We start from the raw sequence: 20,608 nt of genomic DNA, 5'->3' as shown, positions 1-20,608 counted from the left end.
TCTTCCAATGAAAATGTACTAATAATAATATTAGACTGCATTTATTTCTGCCAAATGCCACACAAATAGAAAAATAGTTATTAATTTACAACAACTTAATATATATTTTCACAAAACAAGATAAGCTCTTTTCTGGTTAATATTCCACTTCATCCAAGTTATCATCTTCCTCATCTAAATAGTTTTCTCCATTGTCAAAATAACTAGTTGCATAGTCTGTTTCCTAGGAAATAATAAAACATTTCAATTATATTTATCAGCAGTATAATAAAGGTGCAAACAAAAGAACTTGTTTAAATTTGTTGATAGTATTTAATACATTTTGCATTTGAAACTCGTTAAAAGTTTTGCAGAAACATTTTCCACAACTTAGATTTGAAGTAAAAAAGATTTCTCAAAATACCAAAAATATCTGTCTTGGTTCCCCAAAAATTTTGTGTTTTGAGGTTTGACTGCAGGGAGGAACCAAAAAATGTTTGGCATTGGTCCCTTAATAGCTTTAATGGGCCCTGTGTGCACTAACAGAAATGGTGTACAAAAAATTTCAAAATTTTCTTATGTTAGACTTGATAAGAAAAGCATGTTTACACAAGGGTTTCTGCAATGTAGCCCATTGTGTTAGTTTGAAATCCTTCTGTTAAAAGCTACCTTTTAAGAGGACTACCTGCACTTTGAAATTTTCTGACTTCAATCTAATAGTTAAAAAAAATCACTGAAGAAAAAAGATATACATGATAGCTCATGCAAATTTCGCCCTGATTAAGAATCAAGTCAAAATAATACAAATGAATATTATTTTTACAATTGAAACCCACATATTGATTTGACAAGTGAGACTATCTGATGAACGTAAAGAAAACATTATGAAAAGGTTAAATGGAAAAAAGTTGTTTCTTTTTGCAAAATGTAGAGTTCATTTATTATTTTTTTAAACTTATTTCAATAAAGGGAGATGTTTAAAATCTGAAAATTTCCCCTTGGGACAATGCAGCAATATTGCAACAAAGAAACTATATTACTCCTTACTTCTTCCAGTTCTTCTTCATCATATTCTTCATTTTCTCTGTCTGTCTCCTCCTCCTCTTCGTCTTCTCCTTCTTTTCCCTTTGTTTCCTCTTCTTTAGCTTCTAGTACCTAAAGAAAAAGCATCTGATACATTTTATGCGATTAACTGTTATAAATGGAGGATTTTTATTATTTTTTTTAAATATTAGTTTAATGTACTGGCCTTACATTAGCATTTTATATAGAAGTATTAAAAGGAACCATAAAAACACCATGATTATTATTTAAAAAGAATTTGAATGTTTCTCAAAATAACAAAACTATGATGCAGTGCTTCATAAATAACAATAAATTAGTTTTTAGGAATAAAAAATTATTGATTTCAAGTAAAATCTGTTATGCCATTTCAGGAGATGATTTATTTTTAATGGAACTTCAAAGACACAGTTTTTCATAGTGTATATATCATTGAATTGAACAAGTTCAAATTACATTTGCTGTACATTAGATTGTAAATTAAACTCATACAAGCGCACACGCTAAATTGCAAAAAACAAGTGTCCACTTTCTTCTAATAAAACTGTGCGAAAAAAAACCCATTCAAAATGCTTCTGACATTTCATCGGCTAATTCTTATGTAAAATGACTCCCTGAATCCGAAAATAACCTCCGTTTTCCCCCTATACATACCAATTTTTTTAAAGGCCCCCCTAAGTTTTTTTTTCAATTTACCTTAGTTTCAGAGCAATTATTATTATTTTTTTTTTTTTTTTTTTTTTTTTTTTGAGGTGAAAGGAGCTTTATATCAACTGCTAACATAGTTTTGGCAGGCAAGAGAGGTTCAAAGTTCAAGATCATGGACACCTCTAGCAAGAGGGATATTTAGGGGGTATACCCCTTCAAATATTTGAAAAATCATGGAAAACGATCTTTTTGTTCTGCTTTTTTAAAAAAGATGTTTTAAAAAATTTTTGGTGCAGAATGAGAGTACAAGACACGCTTCTATGACTCCCATGTCAAAAAATTTTTTCGCAATGTAAAAAAAAAAAACTGTCTCGTGAATGTCGCACGTTGCATATGAGTTGAAATTGCAGGTCTTCATTCAAAAAGACATTCTTCTGGCTGATTCTTATGTAAAATGACCCCTTGTTTCCAAATACAACCACCTTTCCCCTCATTGTGCCCCCTTTTTAGAAAGTGGGCGACAATTGATGATTTTAAAACCTTACTCCTAGATGTCCGGTCTCTTAAGGTTTAGAAGGGTGAGACAGGGCAGAATGGCTTTCACTGGATGTCTTCTATACAATGGCATCAGTAAAGACACACCGCCCAGAAAAGATAGGGTTCCAGACACACAGACAGACATGCACAGGTCCGACCAGGGGCAGTTTCTTGACAGACCAGTGATTTCTGTTGCCCATACAACTGTACAAGTACAACATCCACACAATTTAAATGAAAATTTCTCTATTTCTGAAAAACATTGAAAATTTTAGGACACTTTAAAAAAAAATTAGGAATTTTCGGAGAATTAGGATGACTCCTTTACTATATGAATCTAACTAACCTTTACTATATGAAGCAAAATAAAAAAAACTTCCTCTTTCAAGACCAAATTGTAAAAGTTTAGACCGGCCTTTAAGGCAGAAAATATTGAAGCATTTTTAAAAAACTGTTTAAACAATATGGCATGAAACAAGTTCTAAGCAGACTTCTAAATTTTGAAGGGGTCTTGAATCTCAACAATCGTACCCAGTTCAAAATTAATTTCTGAAGGTGGCGAAAAACAACTTAGTCAAGCAGTTTTTGGAGATGTGAATTCAAGTTATTTGTCTTTGCCATTTTAAATTATTAATATTGTTTTACTTATGGTATTCAAATGTGCCTCAGCATCTCCAAATGTACTCCATGTAAGGACATATATTGACGATCTAATATTTGAGCAATTAGGTGTAAGAAAAGATTAGGTGTAAGATTATGGTTAGCAAAAAACATGAGAAAATAAAATGAAAAAGGTTAAATTAATGTATAACATTTAAAAACGTTCCAAATGTTACCTCACTCTCCTTTACTGAGGACAATACATCTGAGTTCTTGGCCTCCAAAGGTGTTCCTTAGAATTCTACACTCAAAGGTACCCAAAAGTTTTACCTCCCTCATTACTAAACAAAATTACTTATCAAAATAAAAAAACACATTTTTTTTTTTTTTTTTGGTGGAAATAGAGAGTTATCAATGCAATTGCTGTGAGCATTGTATCACCAACAGTATAACAGCTGTAAATTAAAGCTATTTATGACAAAAATAATTACAACAATAATGATCGATATTCAAAAAGAGAGCATTAATATTTCACCCACTTTTAAAAATATGTGTTCATAGGAAGGAAGAATAAACTTTAAATTAAAGTAAGAAGCTACTTTTTTAATGATTCACATTTGTTACCTTTAGTTTCTCAACCACAGCTTCTTTCTCAAGGCTTTTCTTAACTACTCTTTTCTTCTTCTTTCTTGGCTTATCAAATAACTCTTTAGGAAAAAGAGATTTATCTGAAATAAAAGTAAATAATTTGTAGAAATGATAAGATAAATTTCTAGAAATTTTAAAATGTGTGTATACAAGAATTTACATTGGAAAACATTTTTAATACTATTACATTATAGGTTGGTGCATTTCTAATCTTGGCGATTGTTTTTCATTTTATTTATTACCGCAACATTTGATCGAAAGCAGAGATGGGAACATTTAGAAAAAAAATGGGGGGAGAGAGGGGAAGTTTTTTAGGGGGGAAAATTTATTTCTTCTGAGGAAAAGTTTAAATTTCGAAATTTCTTGTGCATAATAATATATTTAGAAATTTATATTATATACATTCCAATGTTTTTTTTTCTGTTAAGATATTTTTTTAAGTTTAGTATCCCACATAAAAACAAACTTTGATAATGCAAGCTCTACGATAGTTTAATTTCATTGTGAACCAAAGTATCACGTACTATGTTTCTCAATGAAAATGTAAACACAGAACAGAGTTATATCAATTAACATCAATCAGTGGAAATTTTTTAATTAAAATTTCAATTTATTTTCCTTTTATGAGTTTTCATATGTGCAGTACACATGTATGTAAATGTACCTATGTACAATAACGATTTGTAGAGAAAAAAAAAGCTTCTGGTTTAAAATTTCACAATTTACAGAAGGAAAAAAATATTTCAAAAATATTATTTAGTAATGTATAAAAATCATACCATACTCAAAATTAACTGCAAAATGATGATTGGACTTATTTGGATAATTTTTGATATTTTGAACTTAGAAATTTACTGGCAGTTAGGAAAAAGAAAGATTTTTTAAGTTAAATGCATATTTTTAAGCAGAAAAAACAATATAGACCACTTACAGTTTAAATTAAATCTTTCAAAGTTTTATAAGAAAATACGATGGAACCACATGTTAATTAGTAAAAAATAATTTTTAACAAATTTTTCCAGAGATAAAAAAACAAAAAATCCCCCTAACTTAATAATGCGACAATTTCCATTAAAATAATCAGTCAAACAACATTAGGAAAACCACTAAAACTTAAAAAATAATCTAAAAAATAAATATATCAAAAGTCAGTAATACACATTAAAATTTCAATTATTTTGCTATGATAAACCAGGGGTGCCCACCTAGAGGGGTCATAGCACAGACTGTGCCATTGAAATTTTCAGGAAAGGGGTGTTTTGAGGGGTATTTTTGTCATTTTTAGGAGGAGGCTCTTGCATTTGGAGAGTTTTTCACAATATTTATGGGGGGGGGGGGGGGGTGCCCTTGCCCTTAGGGGGAGGCGCCCCTGGATAAACATTGCCAAGCCTGCAGCCTTTTTTCTTCACGTATGACAGAATTTCTTCAGAGAGAACTGCAATTGCAAGTTATTAATGGGGAAGGCTGCAGGAGAGTAACTATGAAGGAAAAAACTAACAGATACAATTAATAAGCTGAATACAGTACAACCTAGATATCTCAGATCTCTTTGGGCAAGAAAAAATTTTGAGATTTGGACTTTTCAAGTTGTCAAGATTTTGAAAAAAATATTCTACTAACTCTCCCAGATATGCAAACATACACTATAAAAAAAGGTACTATATGGAACCACTTTGCATTTACGACTAACAAGTTACTCCTCAACATTTTACTACATTTAAAATTTATATGCCTGTCTCGATGTAACTACATCTGATATTCAATTCTTTGACTGGTTCCTAGATACTGTTCTGGTAATTGTTAGCTGCTTCTGAATAAGCAGACTTCCTATTTTAATTTTTTAGCATTTTTTTCATCATAGTTTTTCTCACTAACCTGATGATTTTTTATTATTAAGGAAAATGCGTTTGACAGAATTTTTAAATGAACAGCAATTTTGACCTTCTTTTTAATTTTATATTCAACCAATAGCCACATTCAGAAATATTTCGGCAGCCATTTTGTAGGAGTTAAAAAAGCAGAATAATGAGGATGAGGATTTTCCGTTTTTGCTTGAAAATTCACAAAAGTCAACCCTCCGTTCTCAAAGTAAACAACATGTTCCAACAAATGCACACAGAATCTAAACTGGGGAAATCACTGAGATTAAAAGGACTACCTGATACCATCAACACTTTTTTAATGCCTTATGCCCAAATCCCATATGCCTAAAATTTCCAGGAAAATGGATAAACAATCTAGAAGCAACTGTCTCTAAAATAGTTCTATTACAAAAATTGCCAAGAAAAAACAGCAATTGAAACTTGCTTCTGTGTAAAAAGTTTGACAAATCAAGGGTATTGAAAAATAAACTATGGAAAATACATAGGGTTTTTTATAGAAAATGCTAAGGGAAATTTTTTTGCAGAGGCATAAAGAGTTTCCAGATAAGGACGAGATATCAAGGTTTGAATGTACATTGTTTCAGAAAATCTATTGAACAAATGAATCATGAGATCATAAATAAGGACTAAACTATTAAACTTACCCCACACAATTTGATCGGTTGCATGAACCTGTTGGTATTTATCAGTGTATCGTTCAATATCCTTTTTTACTGATGCTGGAGGAATGTTATAGCCAGATTCCTTGAATGAGCTTCTTATTTCCTGTTTCAAAGTTAAAATATAAAGCATCTTTTTCCCAGTGACCAGGGGAACAGGCTTAAACTGAAGAGGCTGTAAAATTTAATTTTGATACATTTAATTTTTGCTACAGATTATAACTATCTCCAAAAATTATTTTAAATATCCTTAAAATCTTCATTTTATCTCTCTTTAATATTTTGTTTTCATTCATTCAAAACACTAAATTTGTATTACCTTGGGCTCATCATTTTGAAATTTTACAGCGGGTAAAGGAAGTATACTCAAAGCAAATTTTATTGGAAAACAAAAACCAGCCCACTTATATGTAAAAATATTAATTTTTCAAAGCCGGGTGAGGGGAGGGGATGTGGATGTGAAGGCAATTGACCCCCTCCATGGATCCTCAAAATGATGGTCATGTATCATCTGAATTGTTTATTAAATAAAATTTTTCACGATTGTACAACAGATCAACATCTTTCAGACAGTGTTGGTACTAGTTCTGTAAGGGTTATAATGCTTTGTGTTGTGAAGTAAGACAATAATCAGATTCATCATTCTTATACATAGAAAATTATAACTTTGTAAGTTATAATTTCTTCTCTGGCATTAAGTGTACATGCTTTTCAGTACTTATTCAATTTCAAGTATAATTGACGCTTGTGATTAAAAATTAAAATGAGGTTGGAAAAATGTGCAACATGAGATAGAACATAGTATTGAAAAAAGTATTCAATATGGGGCGAAGCAAGTTTCTTTTTAGTGAGAAAAGGAAGAATGGAGAAAAGAAAGGGAAGATGAAAAGGTAAGCTGCATGGTGTTTATTGCGCAAAGTCATCTTTGAATGATCACAGGGTGAACGAGCAGGTTAAATGTCAAAAATGGTTCAAATAAACTCATATAGACTCGCTAGTAATTACAAAAAAGGGGGTGTTTTTTTTTTTTGAACTGCATATAGTAAATGTAATGCAAATGCATTAACTTCATGCAGTTGCGTAATAAATGGAAGGCGTCCCATGCAAGCACTTGTTTGGCAAAAATTTATGTTTAATACAGGAACTTTATGTATTTTGCGTTAATATTTTACTGTTTGCAAAGAATTGTCTGTAAAAATTTAGATTAATATTTGAAAATACAAATAGTAAAAAAGTACAGACATAAAATAAATATTTTGGTAAAATTAATTTCGAATAACTTTTGTTAAATAATTATGAAATACAGTCAAACTCTTAATATGACCATGGTTAATGCAAAATCACGGCTAAAGCGAACATTTTGTTAATTAAGTTAGGTTTACTATTTAATTATATTAAACATGTTATGGATATTATGTAGATCAAAATGAAAGTTTCGGTTAAGACGAACAAAACTTTTGACCTCTTCCTGGAACAAAATTGCAATTGAGTGCTTCACTTTTCTTTTTAAGCAATTTTGTGTCATTATATAAAGCTTTCCATGTATCCTTTGATCCTGAGAGTTATATCCAACCCTTTTCTTTTAGTCATCAAGTAGTAGCAGCTATTCTATTTTTTCTGGGTGGTAATGAAAATTTTAAGGAAAGTGAAACTACTGTCAACGCCAGCATTACCTCGCAATTGTCCTTTGCGAGGTAATGCTGGCGTTGACAGTAGTTTCTTCCTCTTTATCTTGAACACACGACCCAAGTTCATACATGTTTGCTCTTTAGGGGGTGGAAAATATTCTCTGCTGCATTGAGTTATTGTGGATAGCCAAGGCCTCTACTATTCTCAAAGAGTTAAAGTTCATCACACCTGTTTACATTTGGACAGATCAGTCTGCTTGGGGATAAAACCATCTATCTTTTCATTTCGGTATTACCACCATCACTTTTCTTCAAATTGGTTCTTCAGTTATCAGTGGGGGTCAGTTAGTGGGGTCTAGTTGTGCACCTCCCCATTGGATTGCATTCAGGTGTTTTTAAGGGGGTCTTTTGCCCCTTTTTGGGGGAGAAATCATTGTTAATTTCGATGTAAACTCAAGTGGTGTTACAATTTGGCGAACACTTGGCGATATATCGCCAGTCTTTTGGTCTCCAACTTGGTGACAAATTTGGAGATTTTTTTTTTTTAAATCTGGTTTCAATTTGGAAACTGTTGGTGATATTTAGAGAGTAAACAGGGCCGATCCTAGGGTGTCGGCCGCCCGTGTGCAAAGACCTGATGTGCCGCCCCTCAAGAGTAATTTGCATATTTTGACTAATCTTTAAAACGTCTATATAAATCTTTCTTCAAATTTCTGTACCAAGTTCTAATTTAAAAAAGAAAGAAAGAAAAAAAAACAGAAGAATGATGAACTTATAAAAAGGAAGAAAAGTTTTATAGTAAGAAACTCCTTAGGTACAATTTATATCTTTGAAGAAAGTAATAGATACCAAAATTTACTAGTCTTAAAAACGCATTTTATAGTCTGTCTTCAGTGATATCAGAGGAAGGATGGAAGAGGGGGAAGCGAGGAGGGGGATAGCTCCGAGAAAATTATCAAAATTGGCGTATGAAAAATAGTTTTAGTTAATCTTTTGTTGAGTTCAGTTGCAAGGACAAAAGACTCGAGTATATTCAAGGTGCATGGAGAAATTTTCGAAAGTGACGTCAAATATCGCAATTTTAGGAACTTTTTCGAGACTTTAGATGATAGTAATGTTGGAATTCTTTCCTAAAATTCTTTCAAAATTGAAATCAGTTTGAAGCTATTTTTGTGACCATAGCGTAGGAAGGATCGGTGCTCTTCCCGAAAATTTTCTGAAACTGAAGTTTTAAACACGCAATTTTGGGTTACCTTTGTTGACGTTGCTAGTGGGAGGGAGATTCAATCATCTCTCATCGAAAGTTTTCGAAATTGAAGTTCGCAAATTTAGGCTATTTTTGGCGATGGTAGGGGATTTAGCGGCTTTCCTCCGGTAATTTCTCGGCACTATTGTTTCAAAATCCCCATTTCTGGCTATATTTGAAAACAATAGGGCAGGGTTCATACTCAACTTTGAAAATCAAAAGTAAGGAGTTTTTAAGGAGTTTCGCAGGAGTTCATTTTATTTTTTAAGGACTAGTTTCCTGTTTAAAGATTCCTGTATTTTTTAAAACTTATTTCAGAAAAAATATGTACAACTCTAATATTATTTATTTTTGTTTTCATACAAAACATTGAACGCACAAACATACCACATAAATTTATAGTAAAATATGCATTTACTGCATTTTCTTTGACGTCAGCAGTCTCGGAATCAAATTCAAATACAAGGGGGGGGGGAGGTAAATAAAAGAATTTATAGAAGCAAAAAAAAAAAAAAACTTGAAAATGGTACTTTAAAAAATCTACAAGATGTTATTTTACAAATAGCTATCTACATAATCGACATAAATTTGAAAAAAAAATTCGGATGTGGGGAAGAAATTTGTCTAACGAAAAAATCGGATTTCCGGTATTAGCAGACGAATAAATAGAGGAATTTTGGTAAAATTAGCTACAACGTAATCACTCCTATCAGATTGGCGATAGAAAAACATCTTTAAGGCCATGTAGAATAAAAAAATAAGGAGTTTGTAAGGAGATAATAGCAAAAGTCAGGAGATTTAAGGGCCCTTATTTTATTTTCTTAAAAAGCAGGAGTTTATAAGGAGTTTGTAAGGAGCGTACGAACCCTGTAGGGGAAACGTGAAAATATTCCAAACCGAAATATTTTTCAGAACAAAAATCCATTATAGGCTATTTTTTAGAAGGAAGGGTTTTGGGGCTCCCAAGCGGATGATTCTAAAAGCGCAATTTTATATTATCTTTGGTGACATTAACGAAACTGGGAAGCTTCGGCGGATCTTAACGGATGTTTCTCGATATTAATATCGGTAAAATAAAACTATAGATTTTTTTTCACCTTACCTCGACGACTGATGGGTATGCCCTAGTGCAGTAGAAAGTTACATAAGCCAAGCCGTTCTCCTCCGGAAGTTTTTAGAAATTGAAGTCCCAAAAACGTATTTTAGGCATTGTTTGTAACGATGGGACTAAGAGCGAGGATTCAGTGTGCTCTCACGAACTGTTTTTTGAAACTGAAGTCAGTTTCAGGCTAGTCCTTCTGCCCTTAGTCTTCTTTAGTTCTTCTGCCCTTATATAGAAGTTTGGTAAGACCCCATTTGGAGTACGCTGTTCAGTTTTGGTCTCCTTATCTTAAGAAAGACATTAATGTATTGGAAAGGGTTCAAAGGCGGGCTACAAGGCTAATAAGTGGACTTTCCCACTTAGATTATGATTCCAGGCTTAGAAGGCTAAAAATGTACAGTCTTGAGCAAAGAAGAGACCGAGGGGACATGATTCAGCTGTTTAAATTTATTAAAACGAAAGATGTTACGGGGTTAAAGTTTAGCACTGAAAACAGGACAAGGGGTCATTGTTTTAAGCTATTTAAATCTCAGGCTAACATGGATATTAGGAAAAGTTATTATTTTAGCAGGGTAGTGGAACCTTGGAACAGCTTACAAGAAGAGGTGGTAATGAGCAAAGGAGTAGACAGTTTTAAGAGGGCCATTGATCTTCACTGGGGATTGTAAATTGACTAGGACCAGTCTAGCTGGGCCCAGAGCCTGTTGCTGGTCGTTACTTTTGTATTTGTATTTGTAGTTTAGGCAGGAAAGGTTCTGTGGCTCCACGGAACCGTCTAAAAACGAAATTTTGAGGTACAGTGATATTGCATTGGAGAAAAGGGGGATCCGGGGTCCTTCCCCGAAAGTTCTTGAAACTGGTGTTTGAAAAACGTAACTTTAGTTTGTTTTTCAATAAATTAAATGAGAGGGGGAGGGATTAAGGGTCTCTCTAAAGACGCTAATTGAGACTGCCTTTGGTAGTAATCGCAAAAATTTCGAAAAAGAAATCCGAAAAATGTCATTAAGCAGTTTTTGAGGACAGAAGGAAGAGTTGTCCTCTAAAAACACATTTTGGATTTTGGAGCCACTATTTTTAGGCTATGTTTGATTAAGTTAAGGTGGAAAGAGTGAATCAACGACTTAATGAATAATTTTAATTGGGAATAGTGATGTGGATCGGGTAAATACCCAGTGGGTAGGTAAATATTTTTTGGGTATTTACCCAGGTATTTACCCAAGGCCTGGGTAAATACCCAAAAACTGAGTATTTTACAAAAAAATGCAAAAAGTGAGTCTGATTTTTTTTTTAAATCTAAATATGAAATAATTGGTAAAATTGATACATACATTTATGTATTACACAGTTGATAATATTTTTTTATTGGAAGACTTGATGAAACTATGAAAGAAACATATCGTGAACCAAAGAATCTTTCTTTTCAATGTCATAATTGGCAAGTATAAGCAATTCAATGATGAACTTCAGGATTTCAAAATCACAATCTAAGTTAGTCATATCCAAAATGAAAAAAAAAAGAAGCATGAGGGATGCTTGGAAGAATTTACTTAGACGTTATTAAGACTATGATGTTATTTATTTATTTATTTTATTGCTGTTTAAATGATAACGTGGCAAATATAGAAACAGTTTTCACATTAATAAGCAAAAAAAAAATATTGTTTTCTGCTGCCTTGCTCATTTGCATTTGCTCCCCGGTATTTCATGATGAAAATGTATTCGAACTATTTTTAATACACGCAATTAGTGATGTGGGAAGGTAAATATTTTTTGGGTATTTATCAGAAGGCAGGGTAAATCCCTTAGTAATTGCGAATTTTGCCAAAAAAAAAATGATGGTATCAAAAGTTGATGATTTTCTTTAACATTAACTGTAAAGTGAAAGTTTAAAAATATAAAAATTTATATATTATAATTTCTTTAATTAAAGGCGTAATGAAATCTTATCAAAAAAACTGTCAGAATTTAGAATGAACTATTCTAAAACTTAAATAGGATGGAAGGATAATTTAATTTTTTATGGGGTAAAGCAAAGGAATATAAGTTTAATTTTGTCACATAGATGGCACTAGCACAACTTTTCATCTTTGATTTTTCATAATATCATGCTACTAGTTAGTTTTGGCTCTGAGTTATAATCAGTTTGTAAAAAGCCTCCTAAATACTAAATGCCTATCACATTTGTTTAAAAGTGATCCTCCGCCAGTACACAAACAACGCTACTGGATCCAAACAATTCCAAACGTTAATTGGTTAATTTTAAAATTAAAATTTAGAAGTTAACCAATTGTTTTCTCCGCTTTTAATTTCTAATGCTTTTGATCTTCGATAGTTGGCAGTAGCCAGAACTCCGAAAATATGCTAACTGGGATCTTTTTGCTCTATGTTAAAAGGGAGAACATGATAGGTATTTAGTATTTAGGAGGCGTTAGTTTGTCACTCACCTTGTATTTGTACTGGTTGTTTTGAAAAGTGAAAAACAAAAAGAAAGATGGGGACATTGATTAGGCATATCCAACACATTTAATGTGAATATCATATTAGATTGCTAAGTTGTTTCACACAATAATTCTTTAAATTTGTGATTCAAAAATTTATTGTTTTGTATATGGTTGGTTATATATATAGTGGAATAGACAGAAAAGTATTTTAGTTGAATATAAATTTTTGAAATAAATACCCGGGTAAATACCCATTTTGGGTATTTATCTGGGTATATACCCTGGGTATTTACCCCTAAAAATAAATACCCAGGTATTTTACATCACTAATTGGGAATCAGAGACTTCAGATCAGTGGTTCAACCAGCGAAATTTTCCGAAATGAAAGTCCTAGAAACGCAATTTTAAGCCTTCTTTAGTCTCGTCAAGGAGGTCATGGCATCCTTTTGGATCTTTGTTTTGGAGCTTCGTTTAAATTTGAAACCCAGGGCAAAAGCCCTGTCCACCTACCTGATCTGAAATGGGGCAGTTCATTCGGGATTATAATTAGGAAAAAAATCCGTAAAGAGGGCTAAATTACAAAATTTTAATTTGTCAATCATATATGTTTGACTTTCAAAGTTGTCGCAATTTTCCATTTTCTTTCCACGCATCCACGATTGTTGAACACAGAATTTGCTGTTTGAAATGCTTGCGAGAGTATCTAATCAGTATAGCTTTTTTTTAATATAAATAAAATATGTCTTCATTGTTTAGGTCTATAAAAGCTTGAGGGGTAAAAATTTAGTGGCCGCCCTCGGTGCTCCTTTTAGAAGGCACCCTTTTATGCTTCAGGAGGGGGGCATTTCCCCTCCCCTGTATCCATGCCCGATTACCGGTTCTGTCACAAATTTTGCAAGCAAATGAAGCATGTGTGTAAAGAGAAAATATTAATGGACAATAAAGCAACACAATGTTCCCAAACATTCTATTTTTCTTAAACTATGCTATACTGCCGGGAAATCGACACTTACTTTGATAATTGAACATTTAAAATTCAGCATATTTATTCGACTAGTTATAAGTTATCTTGTGAAAAATTCTTGAGGAATTTTTCTTGCTTATAAAAACTACATGATACGGCCTGCGGCCGCCCCTTGCTTTGGCCGCCCTTGTGCGGAGCACACTCTGCACACCTGCTAGGATCGGCCCTGAGAGTAAACTATTGAATCACATTAAAATTACCAATATTGGGAAAATGATATTAAATTGGAGTAAAAGGAAGTCATGTGAGGCACACATCAGCTCGTTAATCCTGGAGAAACTCTGCTATTAATTCGTAAGAAGATAGACATTGTCAATGAGTTGCAAAGCAATTCTGTTTAAAATTTACATATGATTTTTTTATTTTTCCCCATTTTACTTTCTTACGGTTGTTACAAATAACGGTAAGTACGAAGAAATTCTTGAATTTTCCGCATTTCGTATTAACAGAGTTCAACTGTACCTTTGCTCTCCCCCCCCCCCAAGATTTTATTATTATTGTTTCCAAACATGCACAACATGAAATTAATGTATAATATACAAACAGTTAAAATATTGTTAGTTATTGAGATTTAAGAGAAACTTGTGGTAGGTTGGTCCGGTCAGACATTCTCTATAAAAAGTAGACTAACGTACACCACACTCTTGCACAGTGTTTCGATTAGTGCTAGCTAGGTGGACAAAAGTCATGTTCAAAATTCTAAACTTTGGTATCAGGATAATGCAAACAATAAACCAAAATATGATACTTTGTTATTTGTTTATGTCTAACTCTGTTCTATCATGTGAGTAATGAGGTTCAAAGGTACGTATCCATTTGTAATAGCAGGGGTCTGGCCAGAGGATATTTGTGTCCGTTAACGGACCCTTCACAAAAATCTAATCAACCAAAACGGACCTTCCACAAAATCCCAATCAACCAAAACGGACATTTCACAAAATTCTCTCTAAAATGCAATTTAAAAATAATTTTATCAAAAATATTTCTTTTACAAGCCATTTTTATACTTTTGATGCCTTCACTTTGAGAATTGCGATCTCTTTGCATCCGCTATGGGAATCCGATTTTTCAAATTTTTGATGTTTACTACGCTTTGTTAAGAGGTAAACAAATAAAATCTCTTTTTATTTTTGTTAAAATCACGGAATTTATAAGTTTTAAAAGAAATTCTGTGCTTTTTAAGAGTGTCTTGGGTCAAAAAGTTAAATGCTGAACCCTTGTCTGAATTTTTTTTTTTTTTGTTTCAACTATTATAAATACTGTACAGAAATATTTCTAGTATAATTTAACATAATCTAGAATGGTAGATAAATATTGATACTTGAGAGAGCAATGCCCCCCCCCCCCGGCCAAATACTAGAATGATATTCTCAACAAAGAAGAGGAAAACACTTAACTTTAAGTTTAAATGATGCAGTTTGTGCCATCTCTATATTCTGAAATTTTGTTTTTAACATTTCTTTTCTTTTTTTTTTTTTTTTTTTTTTTTTGCGAAACTATTTGACTTTTTACAAAATTGATTCATTTTACACAAAATTATTTGATTTTTCACAAAAATCGGACCTTGTGAAAAATGGACAGACCCCTGAATAGAATAAATCAGTTGAGTTCCAGATATCATTTCATCACACAAAATTAAAGTGTTCTTAATTTCATATGATTTTATTGTTCAAGATGGATATTATGTATACTAGCAAGTACTTTGTTTTCCTAATTTAATTAATCTATTTGATTGTTAAACAATGTTAAAACATTTTTAAAAATGCACGAAGGATTTTTTTGCCTGTTCCCAAACTTTAAAGTGATTGTAATGACTTGTACCCATTTGTACCCAGGCTAAATTTTCTGTATACAGTAACTGCAGCTTTCCCACGATTAATGAGACGTATTATAGTCGGCACACTCGAGTACAACATTTTTTTTTCACCCAAAACACTTGACTTCAATCATTCTTCAAAAAAATCCCTACTCGGACGAAAGTACTCTAGAGAAAAAAATATGTTGTACTCGAATGTGCTGACTATACAGTCAACTCCCACTACATCACGATTCGACTTACATGAAAGGGCTATAACGACAATTTTTCACGAGCAACGAATTTTAGAGCTAACGAGAAATTCCTTGTCGACAACATGAATTTTTTTGGAAGGAAGTATCCACTTTGTTATTGGCTATTAAATATTGGTTTTATGAACGCTATTACACCCTTACCCTTTAGCATCACTGACAACGTAAGTTCTCACACCAAACTAGTCTTATGCAATGCGCTGTTAGTGCATCAAATAACCACTCAGTATTTTTTTTTTAATTCTACCAATTGAAGTTGATAAAATATACTGACACCTTAGCACGCTGTTTCATCCAAAGTTTGAAGATGGGAAGAAAAAGAAAGTTACTGCCAAAAAAAGAAAAAACATTAAGACTCTCGATATGCTTGAACAACTACAAAACGTTGATAGTAGCACGACAATCAATATGAGTGAATCTTCCATACTTACAATTAAAAGTTGAAACAAAAAGATATCCATAAAAATTCAGAACTTTGTTTCAACGTTGAAGCTTGCAGAGTAGTCTAGCGAAGTAAATATTTTTAGAATAGAAGCAACTCTTCTACTGTGCGATAAAGAGATCAGGAAGAGAGGTTGTTCCCATGAACGGAAAAGTTATAAAAGAAAAGGTGAAGCGATTGTATTTAAAAAATATATTTAAAAAAAAAACGACCTGATCATGGAGAATAATAAATAATCACCACCTTTATTTTTCAACTCATGAATATTATTACTATATCTATTGTACAGTGCTATTATAGCACAGAATTTTATTATTATGTTTTTTTATTACATAGTGTGCGTGCCATGTTGTTATGTCTTCCCCTCCTATTGATCATTCATTTTGGATCCTTAAAGATTTTTTTTTTAATAAAACGGCTTTTTTGTATTTTTTAAACAAAGTAAAAGTTCAGTTCCTTATGTAAGAAACTAATGTATAGTTGAGGGATCTTTTGAAGCAGTTGCAAGGGTGTTTAGCAGTGTCTAGAAGTTGGTATGTTTCTAAAAAAATAGTATAATTACATTTTTCTACAACGTGAAATTTCGAGGTCACGCGAGGTGTTTTGGAACGCATCCCTCGCGTAAGTTGGGACTCGACTGTAATACGCCTTATTAATAATGGGAAAAGTGCAACTATTATATGCAGAAAATTTAGCCCGGGTACAAATGGGTACAATTATTACCATTACTTGAAAGGTTTTAAACAAGCAAAAACTCCTTCATTTATCCATAAAAAGGTTTTAATATTGTTTAATTATCAGATAGAGTAATTAAATTAGGGAAAAAAAGTAAATAATATCAATCTTGAACAATTAAATCATGTGAATTTAGGAACACTTTAATTTTGTGTGATGAAATGATGAATTCTGAACTTGATTTTTGTCCACCTAGCTTTTATTTAATCGAAACACTGTGTCTTGGTCTGAAAAAAGAGATACCATAAATTTTTTTCTTTGTGACAAAAAATAAAAAAAATGCAAAGAAATGTGAACGAAACAAACTGACTTCAAGAAAGAAGCTAATTTACTGTCTGCAATTTTAATGAAACCCATTAAAAAAATTAAGTTGCAATTTTCTGAAAATTACTCAGCACTGAAGTATCACTTTCTGCAATAAAATTTGTTCAATATAACTGTGCCATTTGATTTCATTATAAAATTTGTAGGACAAAAAGTGCTATTTATTAGTCATTATTTAAAATAAAATATTATACATTAAAAATATTGAGACTGGACCAACGAGCCCAAACTAACCCTCCTAAAAGTTTTGCACTACGAAAAAACCGCTAAAATTAAGCAATTAGAGCAAGAAAAAGAGAAATTTCACAAAACACTTAAAAAAATTTGCCTTCTTACAGGATAATTTGGTGGTGGTTGTCCAGAAGGAGGGGGAGAATCCTGGGGGTTTTGAAATCCAAGTCCTTTATTGAAAGAGAAAGACCCTCTACCTCGTCCGCGACCTCTTGCAGACATTATATTATATCTACACGATACAAAAAACTCAAGATTCTAAAAAAACACAAGCTAACCACTTTCAACACTGCATGCGATGATTAAACGCATTTCATCAAAGAACTGAATTGTAAGCATAGCAGCAATATACACGTTTCGATTGTTAAGTTCGGAGCTTTGTTTACATTCTAGTATTCCATTCACGAGCGCCTGCATCCTAGGAATGGACTTTTACGCATGTGTCATTTGATTGGATGGCGAGAACACGTGACTTCGTGAAAATAAAATGCGGCTGGTGATATGCGGCATACTGCTATAAAGTTAGCCACTTGCAGTAATAATTAGGCTGCGTTCGGAAACGATCCACCGGTTACACCGCGTGGTTAGTCCGGTGTGGTTATGACGTATTTGGAATTTCTCTAGGAATTCCGGTAGAACAGCTGTGTTTCCGAACGCTCGTGGTTAAACCGCGGTAGTTCTAGTTCAGCAGCAAACGACACTCCAATCAAAGCGTAACTTTCATAATAGGCAAGTCACGTGCGTTACGATCAAAACATGAAACACGACCGGATTGGCCAACACAGACTTTGTGACGTTTGTGATCTCGCTAACCGCTTCCAGACAGCGGTGCCACAGGTTGCTACCATGTCGACCGCCAGAAAACAACCGCAGCGTTTCCGAACGCGGTTAAGTGACGTCACCGGTTCCACCGCAAGCGTTTCCGAACGCTTACGGTTGCACCGAGGCGACCGATCCGCGTTTCCGAATGCACCCTAGGTGTTTGCTTCTAAACGGTTTATTTTAAATTTAATGTTGATAAATTTCCGATTCTAAAAATGGAAATGCATATACATTTCCCGTAAACAGATTGTTTTCTGTTTTACATTTGTGTAAAATTCAAATATTTTTTAAACAAATATTCAATATCTAGCTGAATATTCGGTCTGAACTTTTCCTGAATATTCGGTGCAATTGATATGTTACATGAATTTTTATAATGCACGCGATTGAAAAAAGACTTGTAGTTTATAAATAAAATAGAATTCTGGGTACTTATACTGTATATAGTGTGCTTATAAAAAATCCATGATACAGCTTAGAATCAACAAATTGTTGGATTCTAGGAAAGGTGGTCAAGGGATAATTTTTTGGTTCTATTTTGTAGCTTTTGACTGTTTGATCACTTGTGGGGAGGGGGGGGAGGAAACATGGCACTCCTCTGTATTCACACTTGGTGATACAGCTACAGGAAAGTATAGCATTTAGTACAGAACTTTTGGTTTTGAAAATTGAACCTTTAAATTTAAACTGATTCTATCTCTAACATTTGTCGAAAAACTCGGCTACCCTTAAGTATGTACTCCATCATATAAAATAAAATCCTATGGATTTTAGGTTAGTAAAATTAAGAGAGTGTGTGTACATATGTGTATAGATGAATGTCACCCATGTAAAAGAAATCACTCGCATATAAAAGAAATAACCAGCTATAGGCTCAAGGCCTATTTCTGCGTGAATGTGTCAATATTACTATTTTGACCAAATCACTCTACTTTATTTTCCATCTCCTGATGAAGTCGTAATTGAAAATATAATATACATTTATTTTTTTAATATATCCATCATGGAGCGAGTTTTGATAAATATGTTTAAAGAAGCTTTTAAGTCGTGAATTAACTCAGCATAATTAAATTTCATTCTAGTTGCATAAGGAATCCTTTTATCAACATGAGTGAAATTTTCTTCATCCACTCATTAGTTACAATGCTCTAGCATTTTGCTTGAGATGAACTTGGTTTATCAACACAAAAAAAGGAACACTTATTTGAGTTCTTGTGTTGTTTTACTAAAAAAAATTCATATCTGAGATGTATACAGCAGTATTATATCTGAGCAAACTACATTTGTAAGAAACATGCAACTTATCGACAGCTCTGCTATAACATCCGGAGACTGTCGCTTTGTCCTTGTAATGGGCTCATCAGTCTGGAAAAGTGAATAACCAAACTGGAGACAGTTTGGTTATTCACTTTTGCCAACTGGTTGCCAACACATTAAAGCAGCAAGGACCAACAAACTGGTAGCAAAAGATTTAGCTCATCAGCATGAGTTTTCAGCAGTAGTTCGATTCAACTAATTACGAAGCAGTAAGTTACCGCTCTTATGGCAGGGCTAGGACAGAACTACATGCAACATATCAACAACCTGGTTAGTTTGTTGGCACTCTCGGCTCCAATGAGAAGAACAACATCTGCCTCCTGCTCTGTTATTAACTATTCTAGATTGGTCAGTCCATGCAAAAACCAATCTGCTATAGTCAAGGGGGTTTATCCCCAAATTCCTGCTCTTGTCCACCGGTTGTTACTATACACAAGGATGCCCATCCCTCCCCCCAAAAGACACCTGTTAAACAGGCAGGTTCTATAAATATTGCCCCCCCCCCCCCCCGCAAAAAAGCAGCAGGGCCCCTAGCAGCCTACTGGATTGTCCCCTCCCCCCTGCAAAAAAAATTTGTTTATAGGATTGAGTATTGTTAGATTTTAACTGCTTTAATATTTCTACCTATATTTTGAATTCATCAGATTAAATCTTAAAAATTTATTATTTATTATTACTAGTAAGTTATTTCTATTAAGTAAGATATGATTCGTTCATACGTGTTGAGTTTCTATATTTTTCCTCAATTTTTTTTTCTAAAACATAACAAAATATTTTCAACTTTTAAAATTTTAGTATAAGTTCCTTTATTTATTCATTTTTTTGAAATTTAGTTTCTTGAGCCTTGCATCCGAACAAAATGGCTTTTTAAATATCTCGTCACATAAAATCTAACACCACAAATAGAACAGGTAAATTCCATGTTCATTTCGAGCAGAGTAAACCTATGAAGAGCAATATTCAACATTCAGAACGAAAGCGCGAAAATATCATTCAGAACAACGGCGGGAATTGCGTCACTAAGTCATGTGGTTTCAATATCCAAGCAAATGAGACATGAGTAGAAGTCCTCGCACCACGAAGTCACGTGTACGCGCCATCCAATCGTATGAGACATGAGTAAGAGTCCCTTCCTAGGATGCAGGCGCTCGTATTCCGTTCCGGTTAATGTCGATTACAAATACAGTTTAGTGACTTAAATTTGAGTACGTTC

General features: G+C 33.1%; 1 protein-coding gene across 1 annotated transcript; it reads right to left on the bottom strand.

Moving 5' to 3' along the window:
* Positions 1-9: 9 nt before the first annotated feature.
* LOC129226566 (DNA-directed RNA polymerase III subunit RPC7-like) lies at positions 10-17,657 on the bottom strand. Its single transcript, XM_054861183.1, has 5 exons — positions 17,362-17,657; positions 6,002-6,191; positions 3,451-3,554; positions 1,027-1,134; positions 10-223 (listed from the first exon to the last, which is right to left on the bottom strand). Exons 1-5 carry the CDS (start codon positions 17,476-17,478, stop codon positions 137-139), a joined length of 606 nt encoding a protein of 201 aa, XP_054717158.1. The 5' UTR covers positions 17,479-17,657; the 3' UTR covers positions 10-136.
* Positions 17,658-20,608: the final 2,951 nt, after the last annotated feature.

This window comes from Uloborus diversus, chromosome 7 (assembly GCF_026930045.1).
Source record: "Uloborus diversus isolate 005 chromosome 7, Udiv.v.3.1, whole genome shotgun sequence".
Lineage (NCBI taxonomy): Eukaryota > Metazoa > Arthropoda > Arachnida > Araneae > Uloboridae > Uloborus > Uloborus diversus.
This window is presented reverse-complemented; position numbering and strand designations above follow the sequence as displayed.